We start from the raw sequence: 19,131 nt of genomic DNA, 5'->3' as shown, positions 1-19,131 counted from the left end.
AGTCACTTGGGTTGTTCAGCCTGGAGAAGAGGAGACTGAGAGGAGATCTCCTGGTGGTCTAGAACTTCCTCCCAAGGGGAAGAGGAGGGGCAGGCGCTGATCTCTTCTCTCTGGCCACCAACGAATGCCAGGAGCAGAGGGAATGGCAGGAAGATGTGGCAGGAGAGGGTGAGGTTGGCCATGAGGAAAAGGTTCTTGAGGCAGAGGGTGGTGGAGCACTGGAACAGGCTCCCCAGGGAGGTGCTCATGGCACCAAGCCTGACAAGATTCCAGCAGCATTTGGCCAAGGCCCTCAGGGACATGGTGTGAATGTTGGGCTTGTCCTGTGTAGGGACAGGAGTTGGACTCCATGATCCTTGTGAGTCCCTTCCAACTCACAACATCTAATAATTCTATGATTTATTTTGCTACAGGTGACTGTGGGCCGTTGCCAAATATAACCCACGCGGAGCCCCCCGAGGACACTAAACACCAGGAAAGCTTCAGCGTTGGCTCCAAAGTAACGTACAGATGCCTCACGGGTTACGTGAAACGCCCCTTGCTGTCAGATACCATCCAGTGCCTCACGAACTCTCAGTGGTCCAACCTCCAGGAGTTTTGTGGTCGTAAGTATTTCACTTTTTCGGAAACCAGTTGCTTAGAGAGACACGCTGCTGTGGAAACACTTCCTGCTTTAGCAATCGCTCTTTCAAGGGCTGACTCATCTCAAGTGACACACGGCCGAGTTGCTGGTCAGAGAATCTCCTCCTGTCCCTTTTTCCTGAGTCTGTTGGAGCCATGTGTGTTAATAAAAATAGATCCAGAGCTTGGAGACGTGGAGGAAAGAGGAGCAGAGCTGGGGCTGGCACTGCTGGCTGCTGACACCAGAGTTCACTGAGGGGGAAGGTTTGGCACTGAGGGTTTGCAAACAACTGTCGTGAGAACTGCCTGCACTTCCCCACCTCAGATGCGTCAGCGGTGGGGTTGGGGTGAGCACAGTGATGGTGAGCGATTGAAAGAGGACAAATTTTAACAAATTTTAACAAATTTTAACTATTTCCTATTAAATAGTCATGTAGGAATATTTTAGGATTGCACAAATTGCCCATCACCTTCTCAAAACCATACGTGGTATGCACACTCTTGTGTGTTATCACTTGGATTTAGGTGGATACATAGTTGAATGCAGAATATTGCTATTTTTGCTTTGTAACTCTACTTTTTTGGTTGTCTTTGTGGTCACTAGGTAGCTGCAGCGACCCGCCACACGTGCAGTTCGCCACGATATCACAAGAAGATGAAATTCGGAATTTTTATGCTGTTAATACCACGGTGAAGTATATTTGTCGCCCAGGCTACGAGCGCATCACAGACCAGCTCCTCACCAGCACTTGTCTTGACAATTTAACATGGTCCGAGGTTCCTGAGCTGTGTCGAAGTGAGTTTCTCCCATCGTTTCATTTTCTCCAACGCCCTCCCGCAGCTGCATCCACAGCGCTGTGTTTTGGGTGCCAGGTCTGATTTGTATTTTAAGATTGCTTTTATTTTTTAAGTGATATTTAGCGTGAGATGCTGCTGGCAGGGGGGTTGGAACTAGATGATCTTTAAGGTCCCTTCTAACCCAAACCATCCCATGATTCTGTGCCTGATATGACATTGCCAGACTGTCGTGAGAAGTAGATCTGTGGGTTTTAGCTCCATCCTTGTAGTGTCCTAAGGAGAATCTTGTTCTTTTTTAGGGAAATCTTGTGGTATTCCCACAAATCCAGAACATGGCAAAGTTGTTACGAATGATTATCTGTTCCTTGCAAGAGCACACGTGGTTTGTAACCAGGGGTGAGTGTGAAGCCAGCTGCCCGCTGCATCCCAGTTGCCTGGTCAGAGTCACTGGTGTGCAAGCTGGGACAAGGGGCTCTGCCTGCTTTGGGGTGATGTGTTCTTGGTTGGTGACAACAAACAGATTTGGGGATGTGCCTTTTCCCCCTGCAGATACACGTTAAAGGGAGCGTCATCGCTCGTCCGCTGTTCCCGACGGGGAGATGAAGTTGCCTGGACTCCAGTTCCAGCTTGTTGGGGTAAGTGAAGTTGTCCAGCGCTTGCCTGGAAATAGCAAATATTCCAATTCAGAAATACCAAATCGAGTGTTGATTTTACTAAATGAAGTCAGGTAGGTACCTCTGGTAAGGAGCCAGCTGCTGTGATAAAAGCAGGGACAAGCCAGGAGCATCACTTGTGCCTTCTGCTCGTGAAAGACTAATGGAAATGAGCAGCCCAATGGCCCTGGTGTCCCTGTCCCTCTCCCTGTGCAGGCAGGGCAGCGGGCTGGCAGGCACCTTAAAGTCACTGTGTGCTGAGAGGGCAGCCAGTGCTCCCATTTCAGCCCCTACGACTGGTGCAACACCAGTGTGTGTGCAAACAGCCCTTGGGTTTTGCTGTCTTCACATCCTGGAGAAGAACATCCCAGGTGCCACCTCCAGAACTGTTTCTCTTTTTCTCCCCCAGCTGTTTCTTGTCCTCCACCTCCAGTTATTCCCAATGGGACACACAACAGCAACGGCACGGAGGAGTTTGTGTACGACTCGGTCGTGATGTACACGTGTGACCCTGGGCTGCAGCTCGTGGGGAATGAAACTCTTCGATGTACAACGGAGAACAGTGTCGATGGCATGTGGAGCGGGTCTCCTCCCGAGTGCAGGGGTGAGCATTGCTGGATAATCATCCTGTTCTTGAGCAGTTTTTCATAGAATCATAGAATGCTTTGGGTTGGAAGGGACCTTAAAGATCATCCAGTCCCAACTCCCCTTCCATCAGCAGGGACACCTTCCACTAGACCAGGTTGCTCAAAGCCTCATCCAGCCTGGCCTTCAACACTTCCAGGGAGGGGGCATCCACAACTTCCTTGGGCAACCTGTTCCAGTGTCTCACCACCCTCACAGTGAAGAACTTCTTCCTAATATCTCATCTAAACCTCCCCTCTTTCAGCTTAAACCCATTTCCCCTTGTTTTGTCATTAACTGCCCTTATGAAAAGTCCTTCCCCAGCTTTCTTGTAGCCCCTTCAGGTACTGGGAGGCCGCTATAAGATCTCCCTGGAGCCTTCTCTTCTCCAGGCTGAACAGCCCCAACTCTCTCAGCCTGTCCTCATAGGAGAGGTGCTCCAGCCCTCGGATCATCCTAGTGGCCTCCTCTGGACTTGTTCTAGCTGCTGTGCAGTTAATTAGTCCTAATTCCCTTCTCTCAGAAAGAGAAGGATCCCAGCTTGGACAGATGTTCCTGTAGGATTCATTTCCAGGGGAGCAGCATCTGCTTCAGCAGCGGTGGTCAGCAAGTCTGTGCTTTGTGAGGTGCCAGGCTGTGCTGAAGAACAACGCCAGCACAATGGTGCACAGGTTTATATTTTTCCCTTCAAGAAGAACAGGCAGAATTTCAATAAATGGTGTGCAGTGTGTATCAGGAACTGCAAAGCTGGTGGGCTGAATCTCTAAATGGATTTATATCTCATGTCCTACAACACCTGGGCAATACAGCCAGGTGGGACGGCGGACTGTCCTCTATCCATAAGGCTTGTAGTGTCACTAAGAGCTCCCAGCTCTCACTGTTGTAGCCACAGATGCACAAGTTACCTGCCCGTGCTGCGTTTACACCTCACTGATGTATTATATCTGTGATGTATAAATGGAAAATTACATGAAGTATAATTTTGAGTGGGTTTCCTTTATTTTTTTCTCTCTCTAGTTAGCACTGCAGCAGCGACAAACCATACTGAACCCTCGGAAAAGAAGATAGCAGAGAACCTCTATTTGCTAGGTAAGAGCTCAGGAGAGGCTTTCTGCCTCAGGGTCCTTTTAATTGCTCTAATTGCACCCACATTGAGCACCTGGGACTCCACACACTGTTGGTGTTCTGCTCTCGCTGTGCCTTCTTCATTTCTCTTGGTGGGTCCCTCTTCCCATTTCTAAGGGGTTCACACAGGCTCGTTCCCTGGTTGATCCCCTTTTCTCTCTGCTCCCAGCTGCGTGACTCCTTAGCTGACACAAATCAGGGTAGGACTTGTGATGCTTGCATCTCCCTCTGTGCACCTGAGCATCTCAGGAGAAACCACTCATGTTTCTTGGGCTGTGTTTAGACATTGCTGAGGGTGGAGGCAGCCTGGAGCTATGGACCTCAGCTCCATCAGTGGAGAGAGGTGGGGTGAGGGACTCAAGAAGAGCATAATGATGTGTGTAGTAGTTAACGAGAGATTGTTTTATGGTGTTTTCTCAGCAGTTTTAGTGTTTTCTGGGTTTGAATAATGCTGTTCTGTGGGTGTTGATTAAGGAACTTCCCTGTTTAGTTATCAGCATTGTTGAGTTCATTTTTTTAACATCAGTTTCGTTATTTTCTTCCCTAGCAATTATCCCCATCCTTGTTTGCTTTGGTAAGTAATTTAAAATTGAAAATTTACTTTCCTAACCCAAAGCTGTTATTTGCTGTTAAATACCTGGAGTTAGTCTTTTTGGTTTATCCATTTTATTACCCCTCGTACTGAGGGTCTCTGCTCAGGATTTGGGGGTTTCTCTGCTGTTGGATAGTACAGCAGCACTGAAGCAACTGGATGGATTGTCTGTGTCTTATATAAAACATTACATCAATGGGGATGAAATGAAAGAAGCCAGTGTAAGAATCCAACCAAAAACTGTACATTCTGTCACTCTTTAATTGATAAAGTTGCTTTAAAAGGCCTGGGCAGGCATTGAAAGAAGAGATTAGTGAAACTTGGAATATCCTTGTTACAAAAGAGATCAAGAACTAAAAATGGTGAGTATGTTTAAAAAAAGGAAAGAAACAGGCGCTGTCTAGAAAAGCACTAAATAGATGAGGATCCCACCCTTCAGGAGACCAGTGTGGCACCCCAGTCAGCAGTGGTTTCTGTGTGTTCAGAGCTGTGGGACGGGGTTTGCTTTATCCTGGCTGAGAGGGAACCTGTGGGTAGTGACAGTCAGCCCCAGAGCAGAGAATTTTGCTGCCAGTCTTCTACCAAACTGCAACAGGTAGAAGATTCTACCTATTCTATCTGTTCTTCAATAAATACCACTTAATTTACATACCAAATTAGTTGTTTATTTTTAATTTTTTTTTTTTTTACTTTTGTTTACTAGCTGTCCTGTTACTCCTTGGAATTCCAGCTGCCATCATCATGAAACAGAAATGCAATAAAAAGCAGTAAGTGAGCCTAAGCTGCCCCCATCAATGGTAACTTTCCTGAGGATAACTGGGTGTTTAAAGCTCTGAGCGTGACTAATCCCCTTCAGTATATAATTGCCTGGTTAATACTGCTTTTCCATGTTGCTAATTTGCTTTTTACTCTCTGAATTTTCTCCTGTCTGTCTCTTCAGCTCTTACAGTATGCCTTTACAGAGCCAGGAGATGAAGGGAAGGGATCCACCGATGCACCCAAGGATAACGGATGAGGAGAAGCAGCCCGTGCCGTGGCACTCCTATTTTTGGTAGGTTTGTTTGTTCATCTGCCCAAAAGCTTGTGCCACTTTTTTGACTAAACCCATGGATTTCACTGGTGTTATTTTTAGTTGCAAACCTTACCATGCCTGACCACAATTTATTAACTAGTCACTCTTATTTTGGGATGTGATGTAGGATCAGTTTGCCTTTCCTTAGTTCTGTTCCTTTCCTCTGATTGTAGTATGGGATAAAACACACAACTCCCTCCTTTGCCTCTTCTGTACACGGGTTCTGCTCTTACTCTGTTTCCAAAACACTTAAGCAGGAAGGTGATGTGAGAAGCTGTGTGTCTCCCTGGGTTTGTCCCCGTTTGCACAGAAAAAACAACAATTTCTCTGTGAAATACAGTATTATGTTAGAGCTGGAATAAGCAGGTACTGAAGTGAGCTCAAGCATGGGTAGGATTAGCCAGTGATACCGACTGGAAACATCAGCTGCTGCTAAAATTCTGTTTCATCTCTTGCCAGAAACTGTGATAGTTGAGGCAGCAGAGTCTTGCTTGTCGTGGGCAGCCACCCCACTTGATGCAAAATGAATTGTCTCTATTCAACACTTGGCGTGTTCTGTTTGGCAGCCAAAATTTGTTCCATACTCTACCAAAGAGCTGCTACTACATCCTGGTTCTGAGCACAGGAGCCAGGCTTGACAAGAGGGAAAGAAGGCAATGCTGAAACAACGTTCGAGGTGACAGCAAGCAGAGCTCTGTCTGCCTCAGTGCATGTTGTTTCTCTGCATAAATGCCTCAGAGAGGCTAAATCTGTGTGGTGGTTCCACTGGGCTGGCACTGGGCTGGCAGCCAACACAGCTATTCACCCACTGCCCCCCCATCCCATCCCTAGGGGACAGGGGAGAGAATTGGGAATTGGAGACTTGTAGGGTGAGATAAGAACAATTTAATAATTGAAATAAAATTAAATTTAAAATAATGATGATATTAAAAAATAATTATAATAATAATAGGAATTAAATATGCCAATGAGTGACACCCAGTGCCATTGCTCAGCACCCACTGACCAAGCCCGGCCCGTTCCCAGATCACGATCCCGCAGGAGCCACAATCCCGACCCGAAACCGCAATCCCGGGAGAGCCAGAGCCCGAGCCAAAGCCAGAGAGAGCAAGAGAGGAAGAGCCCCTCATGGATCTCCTGCCCATGGGGGACAGGAGATGGAACAGCCCCTTGGCAGAGCCCAATGCCCATGGATCTGAGTCAGGTCAATATTCCTCAATATTTTATATCAGCAAAATGCAAAGTCCTTCAACTTCCAGTGACAAATGCAAACATCGGTGTGGTATTAATGTTTTTCTCATAACAAATCCCAGCTAAAACCAAACCCCAGTGCTGTTCTGGCTGCTGAAAAGAAACCAGCTCTGGCCCAGCTCACATGAAGACAATCTGAGACATCTACCTGCTAAAAAGAATAACCCAAAAAACTTGTTCAGGCACATCTTACGCAGTTTTTGACTCTCAAACGCCAACACCTCTGCCAATGTGATGAAGGCACAGCTTCACGGTGCTTCACGGGTGGGTTTGGTGTTAGCCAGCTGCTCTCGGGGCTCAGCAGGAGGGATTCCATCCCATCTCTCTCATCCACAGCCACACGACGAGTTGCCACGTGTGTCCCACCTGCGAAGAGCGGCTGCACGCTGCCCTGGCCCCCCATGCCGAGCCCACGCGCCACGGCTGTGCCACCTGCAAGGACTGGCTGGACACCCAGCCCGGCACAGCACACACCTACTCAGTGCCCAGCATCGACATCGGGGAGAACCAAAACCCTGTGGGCACCAGGTACCGCGACCGACCAGGCACTTGTTCCTGCTCCCCTCACATGGGTCCATCTAGAGCAAAATGGGGGAAAAGGGACAATTCTTATCTAGTTGGTGTCCCTGTTCGCTGCAGGGGGGTTGGACTAGATGACCCTTAAGGGTCCCTTCCAACCCAAACCAGCCTGTGATTCTGTGATGATTCTTGTGTGGGAAAAAGCATCTATGCTTGGGTAGAGCCCGTTTTGCAGTTTGAATTCCTTTGTTTCCTTTAAGTCTGGTTTTAGCAGAAGAAACTATTTGCTATTTATTAAAAAGAGGTTCTGTGGATTCAGGCTGTTCTCTCTCCCTCTCTGCGTTCAGCTCTCCAGCCAAAGCTGCAGATGTGCCGAGGGGTGACAGTGCAGGAGAAGCTGGTCTGGAGCTGAGTGAGGTAGAGCAGCCCATGGACCAGGAAAGGTCTGTCTTCTACTTAAAAATATAGATGCCATGGTGGGCTTGAGTAAAAGTCATTTCAGAGTAGAGCAGAACTGTGTTTATTCAAGTAGAAAACAAGGATATTCTGCACCTCCTTGTATCTTCCCACCTCTTTCCTGTCTTGATACTGTGCTGAGCATCACAGCGCTGAATCGCTTTTCAAACACTAATCTCTGCTTTTTTCCCCACTATAACAAAGATGATCTGGACAATTTGAGTGCTTTGTCCTTTCAGTGCTTTTTAAAAAGCATTCAGCATGCACACGCTTCTCCTGTTTCCTTACTCATGTTGCTCTCTGGCAGTTGCACGGATGCAGAGCTGCCCTCCCTGCTTCCCCTCTCTGCTCTGCGAGAGAAACGCTGACCTGGAGCGTAATGGGGTTTGCAGGTTTGAGCAGGTGAGGTTGGGAACTGGGGGTCTGGCTGTACAGAGTATGGATTTGTGAAGCAGTTTAGAAGAGGCATAGAAACATAGGAGCAGGGGAAACGGCAGGAAGAGGTGGCAGGGGAGGGTGAGGTTGGCCATGAGGAAAAGGTTCTTGAGGCAGAGGGTGGTGGAGCACTGGAACAGGCTCCCCAGGGAGGTGCTCATGGCACCAAGCCCGACAAGATTCCAGCAGCATTTGGCCAAGGCCCTGAGGGACATGGTGTGAATGTTGGGATTGTCCTTGTTCAGGGACAGGAGTTGGACTCAATGATCCTTGTAGGTCCTTCCAACTCACAACGCTCTATGACTCTATGATATATTTTAACGAGGGAGGTTTGTGCTGGAGCTAATTCCCTGTTGGGTCTGCAGCCCCAGGTGTGTTTTCATCCTGCTGGGAATGTTTCTTTAGTACCAGGGAAGCTGGAGGTGCCAGACCTCACGGGTGCTTTTGGAGTCTCCCTCAGAGACTCAGTGCCTGTCCTCAACGGTGCTTCTCCACCACAGCCATCACATCTGCCCCGTCTGTGAGAGCTGGCTGCGTGCCCACCTTGGCCAGTGCCAGACCCATCCCGCGGTGCCTGGGGAGCAGCTGGGGGGACCTCACCGGCAGGACCAGGGGTGAGGGTGGTGCAGCCGGTGCCAGCAGCTCCTCACAGCTGTGGGCACCACGGTGTGCACTGGGCATCCTCAAAACTGAGAGTTAACCACTTAAAACAGAACAGCAATGGGGGTGTGATTACTGGATCTGTTTGCCTGCAGCTCGGTGTCAGGGTAACGGTGTGGTGCCTGCGGGCAGAGCGAGGTGAAACTGCTGTGAGGTTTAGTTGGATAACGCTGCTGCAGTTTCCTTGGGCATCTCTGAATCAGGTTGTGCTCCTCAGCTGTCCTCACTGGGCTCACCCTCCTGTCTCTTTTAGCCCATGATGGAGCTGTGCTTTTTATTAAGCAGCAAAGAGCTCAGGTGCTGTAAGGGACTGTCCTGGGTTTGCTGGGAGAGGGTTAATTTTCTTCTTAGTAGCTAGAGAGCACTGCTTTGGTTTCAGTGAGGATTGTTGCAGAACAGTGTTGATAACTACAAGGACACGGTGCTTGGGCAGTTTCCAAGAACAGAGGAATGGACTAGAAGCGAGTCTTGTTCTCTCTCAGCACCACAAAGCTTCCTTAACAGAGTCATCCTTGGCAGAGGCAAATTCAAATAAATATTTGGTTAAAATAAACATGGTTTGAGGTGTGCAGCCACCTGCCTTAGCTTTCTTACGTATGAACTTATTTTTATGAATCGTTTATTTCATGCTGTTCCTTGCTATTAGCCCTGAGCCTGGAGGAGCCATTTCAGTTAGGAGGCTGAGAGGAGACCTTCTGGCTCTCTCCAACTCCTGGAAAGGAGAGTGTAGAGAGGTGGGGGGGAGTCTGTTCAACCAAGGAAAAAGTGACAGGACTAGAGGAAATGGCCTCAAGTTGCACCAAGGGCAGTTGAGATTGGATGTGAGGAAGAATTTCTTTGCTGAAAGGGTTCTGAGGCATTGGAAGGGGTTGCCCAGGGCAGTGGTGGAGTCCCCATCCCTGGAGGGATTGAAGAGTCGTGTAGACATAGTGCTGAGGGACATGGGTTAGTTGGGGACTTGTCACTGTTGGGTTCATGATTGGACTACATGACCTTAAAGGGCTTTTCCAATCCAGGCAATTCTGGGATTCTGTTTGTGTTTAAAAAGTTATTATCTTTGAAATTGTTAATAAATTAGCTTTCATGGGTGCTGGAGCCTGTGCAGCGTGGCTTGGCAAGGAGCAGTTCCCAACATGAACCCATCAGGGCTCACCCTTGGCTCTCTCTCCACAGCCCACGGGGTCCTGTCTGCCCTCCCTGCACCGACCAGCTGCACCTCTCCCTTGTCCACAGTGACACAGCGAGCTGTCCCGTGTGTCCCCTGGCCGGGGAGGGGACCCTGGCTCACCTCATCCCCCGTCACACCCCCGGCTGCCACGTCTGCCCCAGCTGCACAGCACCCACCCACGCTCACCTCTGCCAGCGCCAGGCATCTGACGGTAGGGACCTGCATGGGGACACCCAGAACACTCCTGGGGTCACCACGGCTGGGGGACAAGATGCCACAAACCACAGGCTGGAGGGATGTTCCCCCCAAAGCCCCGGGGCTGCAGCACGCAGCCTCCATCCCTAATTCCCTGCTCGTTTCCCTGTTGCAGGATAAATCCCAGTGGCTGCAGCATCCTCAGCGGCACGAGGCTGATGGGACTGAAGGGAGAGCTGCTGCACCAACTCCTGATGTTCTAAGAGATGAAGTTCTAAGTGCAATAAGTCAACTTGAAGTCAAGTGTCTGACTTCATAATCAATAATATCTTTGTAAAGAAGCAGGAAAATCAAACATACTTCAAATTCAGCTCCGTGTTGGTTCAGACCCTACTTTTTTGTTTGTTTTCATATGAAAAACCTACTTTTTCAGCTCTTAAACATTTATTGAATTTGAAAAACCTCACTTTCTTTTCCACTAGGAAAATAATTTCATAGTAAACACCCTATTTGCACATTCTTGCAAGACTTGTATTTTTTAAACTACTTTTTTTTTTTTTTTAACTGAGATTCATTTCCTCCTGTGCAGAGAGGAGTGTGAAAATGACAGTATTTATAGTAAAACTGTTTTGTAAATAAACAGAGTGTAAAAAGAGCAATACTAGTATGGTTTGTTTGGGTTTTTTTCTTGTATTTACTAATCAAACATTTTCACAGAGTGCTTGGAATGTTTTTGCAGTCTGGATGTAATCAGCTGCTCAGGTAATTGCTGCTGCTCAGCTAATTGCTGCTGACGTGTTGCACTCCTGCCCAGAGCAGCGTGTCCCACCTTTCCTGGGAACTCAGATGATGGAGGTGAGGTGTGGCTGCTGTGACGAGAGTCAGGGGACGCTCCGGTCCCCGCCCGCTCCGGAAAGGGCCGTGCTGCTGCGCTGGGTCCTGTTCATCGCGGAGAGGAACCAGGAACGGGAGCGGAACCAGCAGCAGGAGCAGCCCCGGGAGCGGGAATGGCGCTGCGCTGGCTCTGCGCGATGCTACTGGCACTGCCCGGCGTTTGGGGTGAGCGGGGCTGCGTGGGGATGGACCCGCCACCCACCTGGGGATGGACCCGCCACCCACCTGGGGAGGGGCCCGTGTGGGGAAGGGCTAAGGGTAGGCCCCCCCCCCATCATCCCCCCCCCGCAGGTGTCTGCCAGCAGCCGCCGCGGTTTGTCTTTGCCGAGCCCCCCACGCCCCTCAAGGAGTCCTACCCCACCGGGATCGAGCTGAGATACAAGTGTCGCCCGGGGTACGTGATGGCCAGCGGCAAGTCCCCCAAGGTCACCTGCCTCTCCAACTCCAGCTGGTCAGCGACCTCTGACTTCTGCATCGGTGGGTACTCTCCATCACTGGCTCCTGGCATTGGGATGGGGGGCACAGCCCCCATTGCCCCAGACCCCACTCACAGTTCATCCCTGTTGAGGACATTCCCAAGTTTCCATTTTTAGGACAGTTGTGCAGACCTGCTCACCCCACCTTCCTGCCCAGGGCTGCCCTTTCCCCTTAGAACCATTCCTCTCCAGGAGATGATTTCTGCCCTTGCTGATTTCTTTGCCAGCTGGTGACATAGTGTCAGTGCCACCATACATTGGCACAGAAGCATGTTATGGTGTGGAAGAGGCTGTGGGAGTCTGTCCCCGTGGTGATGCAGCTTTGCTGGCCCCAGGGTGGTCAGCAGGTCCCTCCCCATCCCCATCTCCTTTGTGCTGTTCCCCTACAGACCCAGACCCCTGCCCTGAGCCCACTGGGCTCTCTGTCAGTTTCCTTTCCCAGTAAGCATATCAAATGTGGTGCTTTTTTATTTCTCTTTAGCTTTATTTGTGCTTTTATTTGCTTGTTATTTATGTTTTAACTTTTAGTTCCTCAGTAGTTAATGTGGATCTTGTATCTTTTCTGAAAGTGCTGGTACTTGCTCGTGAGGGAAGTTGGGTGCCTGATAAGTGGTCAGTTGGTCTGTAAGGACACGGTTACCCGTGTTTCACTGTCATGGTATAAAATAAAGTTACTGCTGCTGATCACTTGCCCTTGCAGGAAAGTCGTGTGGTCTACCGGACATCAGGAATGGCAAGTTCAACTACACAACCAACCTCCTGTTTGGGGCAACGATCACCTACACCTGTAACATCGGGTAAGTGTTGGCCCAGGCTCCAGGAGAGTTGATGGAGCTGAGGCTGGAGACAGCACCCATGGGACACTTGGAGGCTTTTAATATCTGGGGGCTGTTTCCTTGGCAAGATATTGAGAAAGTTGTGTTGGATAGGAGGGCTAGCTGTGTCCCCTGGGGTTCAGCTCCTCCAGAGAATATCGTTAGAAACTGTACAACTTCCTGAATTTCCCAAGTTGGGGTTTTTTTTCATTTTTTTTCAAAGAGATTCAACCTTTTCTTTTCTTAGGTACCGATTAGTTGGGAAGCCGTCTGCACAATGTGTACTTAAAGACAAAGAAGTTTATTGGGATAACATTCCAGAGTGTGACAGTAAGCAGATCTTAAATGGTTTGTGCACATCTCTTCCTAGGAGCTATTTCAATATATCTGGTAGCTGGGGAAGGGCAGGTGGATTCTCTCTTTTTGGCACCTAATTGCATCAGCCTTTAATGAGACTGACTCCTTACCCCTCCCCCAAACAAGCACTCTCGCTGAAGCTGGGAATGAAAATTAATTACTGAGGAGGATCTGGGGATGTTGGCAGCAGCTCTGTAGTCAGATCTGCAAGAAAAGCAGCTCGTGAGGCTGTTGGTTGGTGTTGCCCGGGTGCTCAGCAAGCTTTCTGCTGGGCTGGTGCAGACACCTCATCACTCTTGTTATGTTTCCTGTCAGACAAATGTTCTTACATTTTCTTGCTGTTGTTTTCTCGTGCAGGTATCCCCTGTTCACCACCTCCTGTGATTGAGAATGGGCAGCTCATCAACGGAGACAGAGACTTCACCTTTGGCATGGCTGTAAGCTACAGCTGTGACAGAGATTTTGCTCTTATTGGAAATGCCACAATTCACTGTACGGTGGATGATAACCTCGAGGGAATGTGGAGCGGTCCAGCCCCTGAATGCAAAGGTAAATGTTTTCTTTCTTGCCTTATTCTTTTGACTTTGTTTCTCAAAAAAAAAAAAAAGAAAAAAGAAAAAAAAGAAAAAAAAGGGAAAAAAAAAGAAGAAAAAAATATCTGTACTTTCTCCTGATCTGCACTTTCCTGAGGGGCTGTCAAACATGAGAAGGTTTATTTGAGTCTAAAAGGATTCCCAGAAGGCTTAATGCACTGAACTCCCAAGTTATGGTCAGAGACAGGGCTTGATTTGATGGATTCTTCAGCCCACAGAAAATATCCCTCTCCCTGCCCATGCCCAGGGCTTCCTGCAAGTGAAGCTCTCACACGTGCAGTTTCCTAATGATGTTTCTGTTCACGGAGTCTTGCACCTCATGGGGGACCTGCCTCTCTCAGAGTGAAAGGGCAGCTCTTCTCTTAGTGTAATGCCTCTGGTGTCACTGCAGGGCTTTTCCTTCTTGTAATACCTGTTCTGATTGTCTTCACTTCCAGTGGTCAGATGTGAAAATCCAAAAGTGAAAAATGGGAAAAGATTGTCTGGCTTTGGCACTAAGCACACGTATAAGAATACAGTGACCTTTGGGTGTAATCCTGGTCACTTGCTCAATGGTAGTGGTGTTGTTACCTGTGAAGCAGACAGTACCTGGAAGCCACCTCTGCCAACATGTGACCCAAGTGAGTACAAGTTTACTTCCTTGAGCAATGGCACTTGAAGTAGGTCTAAGAGCTGTTGAGCAGATCAGGTTCTGAACCTCGTGCACTTGTAGCCCTGCCCTCCAGAGCACGCTGGCTTGGGTCCTTGGTGTGGTGGTCTGGGCTGGTTAGATATTTAAACCTGGAGCTATTTATTTGTGAACTGCAAATGATTCAAAAGTGCACTTAAAGCAGAGACAAAACTGCCTTCTACACCAGACAGGCTTATTTCACCAGCTTCCATACCTGCTGGGGATGTCTGGCTTCTGAGCTGAGCTGGTGCTGCAGGTTGGGGTGGTGGTCAGTGAAGGACCACCATCAGTCCTTTATCTTTTCTCCAGTTAAGCAAATGGTGGGAGATGTTGCTGTTTGCTAGGTGGGTTGGATGCAAAGTGTATCCCAGACACTGACATTCAAACAGGTTAAAATGTTGTGTGCTCCAAAAGAATCTTTCTATGGTTCTATGAAAACACCGTGTGCTCCAAACCAGGCAGTTCCCTGTTGTTATTGCAGATCCTTTAGATGCTCTTCTGTGGCTAACCTTGCTTTTGTCTCCCATTCTTAGTCTACTGTGGTCCTGCCCCACAGTTCCTTTTTGCTGAGAGTGAAAGGGCTGTAGGTGACAGCTCTCTTGCTGGAACTAAGCTGATGTATCGATGTAAACCGGGTTATACTGCAGCACATGGAATGTCCTCTGTTGTCACTTGTCTGAGTGATGGAACTTGGTCTGCAGACCCAGACTTCTGTATACGTGAGTATCTCTGTTCCTCTCCTGTCTTGCCTGACTGTATGAGTGATCTGCACACAACTGAGACGTTACTCTGAAGTTTGGGTCTGAAGTAATTCCCGTGCTGCTTCCTTTTCCTCTAGGACAGGAATGTCCTCATCCCATGATAGAGAACGGGGATGTGATTGCAGACAATTTCTTGTTTGAGACAGTCGTGACATTCATCTGTCATTCTGGGTGAGTAGGTCACTGCTTAAAAGGGACCAACTCGGCGGTCAGAAGACAGAGATCACAGGCAGTAACATCCACACCCCCACCTCCCTCCCTGGTTTCCCAGTGAGACCATATATTATGTCTTCAGTGAGATGAGCACATGGTGACACGTGTGCTTGGTCATGCAGTGACCTGCTACAGTTTGGTGCTTATTAGTGCCCTTATTGAGTGGCTTTGATGTGGTCAGATTCCATTTCACAGCAAAGGCAAGTTCTGGTTAATAATTTTGCTGCATGCAGAAGTGGGGAGGTGGGGGAAGAACCCTTTCTGGGTGTCTTCTGGAGAGTACTAAACTACTTCTCCTTCTTCAGGTATGAATTAAAGAAATCTTCTGCCAAGTGCGTGGTATCAGGAGATGGAGTTGACTGGGATACAGCACCTCCATACTGTAAAAGTGAGAGGGGAAATCTCTGCACAGAGCCATTAAGATAATAGTTGGGACTGTGCTGGTGTATCTGCCTTGCTGGTGGGCTTGGGCTGCTCTTACTTATGCTTCTTAATTCAATCAACTGTAAAATTCAGGATTTCAATAGTAACTCCTGCTGTGAGGTCTTAGGTGTAATATTCTCATACAATTCAGAAATTATGCTGGCAAAGTGGAAGGAGCAAGAAAGCAGAAATCAGAGGGAAAAAAAAAACAGTCACAGGAGGAAAGTTTCTTTCTCTGGTTACCAAGGAAAGGTGAAGATAATTAGATGTTATCTGTGCACTTAATTTGGTATAATGTTGAAATTGAGTGTTATGAAGTCAGTGTATAGTGTTATGTGAAGCTAGACATGGCTGAAACATTTCTTCTAGCCTGATTAGGAAAATTATTATTTAGAAGAAAATTATTTCATGGGGTGAGATCCTGGAGTTGTGGCTAATGGGCAGTGACTGAGGTCCACTACCAAGCAACAAAGCTCCAAGTGTTTTCAGTTGTTGCTAGCTGCGTGGCATTTGGCTGTACCTCCTTCTCCCCATACATCTCTTCACCTTTTCAGTTAGAAGTACTCAGACACTCTTGTTGATGTTCCTCCTGTAGGGCAGTTCCCTGACGTTCTCTGTGGAGAGCCCCCCACAATCGACAATGGGATGCACAATGGTGGAAAGGACACAGAGTTTGTCCACGGCTCCACTGTAGCTTACAAATGCAATGATGGCTTCATCCTTGTTGGGGAGGCTTTTCTTCAGTGTATTGCAAGAGATCAATACAGTGGAGTCTGGAACAAGCCCCCTCCTGAATGCAGAGGTGATCATCTCCTGTGTCTTGTCTTGCTGCCTCCTCTCTGTCTTCATAACACCTCGTTTTTCCTTCCTCTGTGAATCCCCAAATCAGATAATTCTGATAAGGAGTAAACCTTCCATGCTTCCTGAAACACTAGTTTAAAATCTAGTGCCAAAAGAGCATGATTAGGTCACAGCATGAACTCGCAGGCTGGTGGTGATGTATCCTGGTAAATACATCTGGGTTTTAGCAGATAGACATCTGTGGAGTTGGGCTGTGCAGGGCTCCTGTTCTGTGTGGTGCTTGACTTGTTGTCCATGTGCTTTGACTCTGATTTGAGATACTGCATGTTGTGTAATTTGCTGAATTACCGTGCTGAACGGGTGCAGAGTTTCACATTTTGGCTCATTTCCTTTCCAGGTGGAGCAAACATCATCATTGTTGGTAAGTAACACGTATTCCTGAACCCCTGGGCCGTGCTCTTGCCTCTCTTTGTTATTGTCTCCTGTGTGTTCTGCTTGCAGTGGGTTTCTGCTGCAGTCTCCTGTCATATTTATATTGTTGTTGCTTTAAGATCAGGTAGTGAAAAGAGTGGGGAAGGTAAAAGTGACCAGGGAAGGAAAAGGCAGTTGAATATGTTTGAAGTGATGACTGAAGCATCTTATTTGTCTCTTGTAGGAATCTTGCCCCTCCTCCTGGCAATGCTGGTTATGAACATCTAGATTAGAGAACGGGCACAGTGGGAGGCACCTGTAGAAGTGTTGGACTTGATCCCAGTGCTCTGCTTTTCCCTCCTGTGGAACTGGCCTTGAATCCACAACCGACCAGCCTTGGGTGAGACAGCCCAGACACTCCCACAGCTGCCCAGGAAGCTCTCCTGCTTCTGGCTGCACCCAAAAACCTTCGTGCTGCACTAGAGTAGACTCAAGAAAATCCTGCGCTTTGGGTACTTCCACACCTGCAGTTTTTCCACCCTACTAAAGTCATGTTGTGCCTGGTCATGATCAGGATTTGGGGATTTCTTAAGTGTTCTGAGATGGAAAGTGCTGCTGCTGCCAAGAGGATAACGGTGAATGTCTTTGTGTGAGTGATATAGACTTGAAAAAATGAAGTTTAATGCAAAAAGGACGCGTAAGTCGGGTATTATCTGTGGGCACGGAAAGCATTGAAAACGTTCATATGAAAGCGCAGTTGTAGCTGTTACTTCAAGGCCAGTCTGAACCATGGGGCAAATAGAAATCCTTACAGATCAGTAACTTTACCAGAGAGAAGAAAAATGAACTGCCTTATTACAAAGGACTATTATTTGACTCTTCCTCTAGGTACTCAAATGAGTTTCAAAATTCAGCTGAAGGTCTCTGCCCTGCCGCTATCTTTGTGTTGTGTTGAGGTTTTCATGCGAGTACCTTGTGGAAACGCCCTTCCTGTCCCTGTCCCTGTCCCTGCAGTGACTCAGTGCTCCTCTTGAAGTGGTGAAGCTTTCAGTGGGCAGAAAGCCCCAGGAGGAACCCAGCTGGGTGGGTGCTGGGGGCAGTGGAGCGGCTCTGCAGGCAGGTGTGTCTGGGCTGGATGCAGAACTCGCAGGTGTCTTGGCAGATGCCACCAAACATCAGAAAGTCGCTGTGTGTGAAGCTTTTCACTTTCTGCTCGAATGCTTCACTTTCTGCTCAAATGTCTCCTGCCTGGGGGGACTCTGATGCTGGGAAATCACTGTTTGAATTTGCACTTAAAAAGCTTTTTCAGGTGGTGCTGTGCACCCTGACTATGTTGGCTCCCACTGCGGGTCAGCTGGGTGCCAGCTCAGCCCTGGGACAGCTCAGCCCTCGGGGCTGCTGTGATGCTGAGGAGGAAAAGAAGTTCTTTTGCCTTGTCATTTTGTTTTGGTTGCACAGGGTGACTGGTGCTCTGATGCTGCACCCACAGTAGGTGCAGATGCACATCAAGCCTTAATTTACTCCTCCGTGGGGAAAGGGATACAAACCCCACATCTTTTATGCACTTTGTTTCCATCCTGTCTGACCTGACCTAGTTCATCGTTGTGTTGAGGATGGGTTTGCAAGGGTGGGTGGAGGTGAGCGAGGTGGCTGTCCCCAGCTCAAGGCAGGGTTTGGTGGTGCCACGAGGACAGCTCAGGTGATGGGACCTCACTCACCTTGTCTAAACCAAAGATACGAGCAAAAGTGCCCTTGATTCATCTGGCTGATAGCAAGTCATAGAATCATAGAATGGTTTGGGTTGGAAGGGACCTTAAAGCTCATCCAGTTCCAACCCCCCTGCCATCAGCAGGGACACCTTCCACTAGAGCAGGTTGCTCAAAGCCTCATCCAACCTAGTCCACGTTGTGGTGGTGGTGGTGTCCTTTCCTGGTTTTAACTCAGCCTCACTAAACGATCATTTAATAAGCTAAAGAGACAGGCAGCATCTCATAAAATGAAGTAAAGACTTGGAGGCTTCCTGGGAATCCTATTTATAAGGGAAACAAAACTGTGATAGGATTTAAACTTGTATTCAGCTGTTGCCTGAATCCAGCTTGAGACACTGGGACTTTTAGCTGCTGGGAAAGCAAGATTTTGAGGTTCAGGGTTTTGTCTGATGCAGACGTAAATGATCCATCTGTGAGCTTCTCCCGATGCACAGTTGGGAACGGGAAATATTCAAAATGTGTCTACTACCTACTTTTTGTTTCTGCATTTTCACCAGTGCTTTCCTGATAATAGGAACATGATCTAATTAGAGGGAAAAAACACAAATAGTAATTTCCATCAACACATTAGTCATCTTCCAAATAGACCCACAAAGTTCTCCCTTTGCAGCAGAGCACTGTCCTGCTCAGCTGTCTTCGGGGCACCACAAGATGCTGTTTTCAGAAGCCAGTCTTGCAGAACAAGCACTTGCAGATTGTTGGTTATTTTTATAGATCTTTTACCGTAAGCCACGTGAGTGACTGGATGAAGAAAACACAAATGTAAAGCCTCGTAGCTC

The 19,131-nt window shown here is 48.1% G+C and overlaps 2 protein-coding genes across 2 annotated transcripts; both read left to right on the top strand.

Moving 5' to 3' along the window:
• Nucleotides 1-413: 413 nt before the first annotated feature.
• LOC104520363 (complement decay-accelerating factor) lies at nt 414-10,432 on the top strand (the record flags this gene model as incomplete). Its single annotated transcript, XM_029084629.1, has 8 exons — nt 414-605; nt 1,226-1,417; nt 2,482-2,676; nt 3,714-3,785; nt 5,144-5,180; nt 5,354-5,464; nt 7,073-7,264; nt 10,345-10,432. Coding segments are annotated over 8 exons (1,079 nt in total), but the record flags the coding sequence as incomplete, so codon positions are not given.
• A 744-nt stretch (nt 10,433-11,176) lies between these two features.
• Nucleotides 11,177-16,871, top strand: LOC104518232 (complement receptor type 1). Its single transcript, XM_029084628.1, has 12 exons — nt 11,177-11,228; nt 11,355-11,540; nt 12,240-12,336; nt 12,602-12,684; nt 13,069-13,260; nt 13,742-13,924; nt 14,508-14,693; nt 14,813-14,906; nt 15,254-15,336; nt 15,967-16,173; nt 16,570-16,593; nt 16,828-16,871. The coding sequence occupies exons 1-12, from the start codon at nt 11,177-11,179 to the stop codon at nt 16,869-16,871; spliced, it is 1,431 nt and encodes a 476-aa protein (XP_028940461.1).
• Nucleotides 16,872-19,131: the final 2,260 nt, after the last annotated feature.

This window comes from Antrostomus carolinensis, unplaced genomic scaffold (genome assembly GCF_000700745.2).
Source record: "Antrostomus carolinensis isolate BGI_N321 unplaced genomic scaffold, ASM70074v2 scaffold30624, whole genome shotgun sequence".
Classification (NCBI taxonomy): domain Eukaryota; kingdom Metazoa; phylum Chordata; class Aves; order Caprimulgiformes; family Caprimulgidae; genus Antrostomus; species Antrostomus carolinensis.
This window is presented reverse-complemented; position numbering and strand designations above follow the sequence as displayed.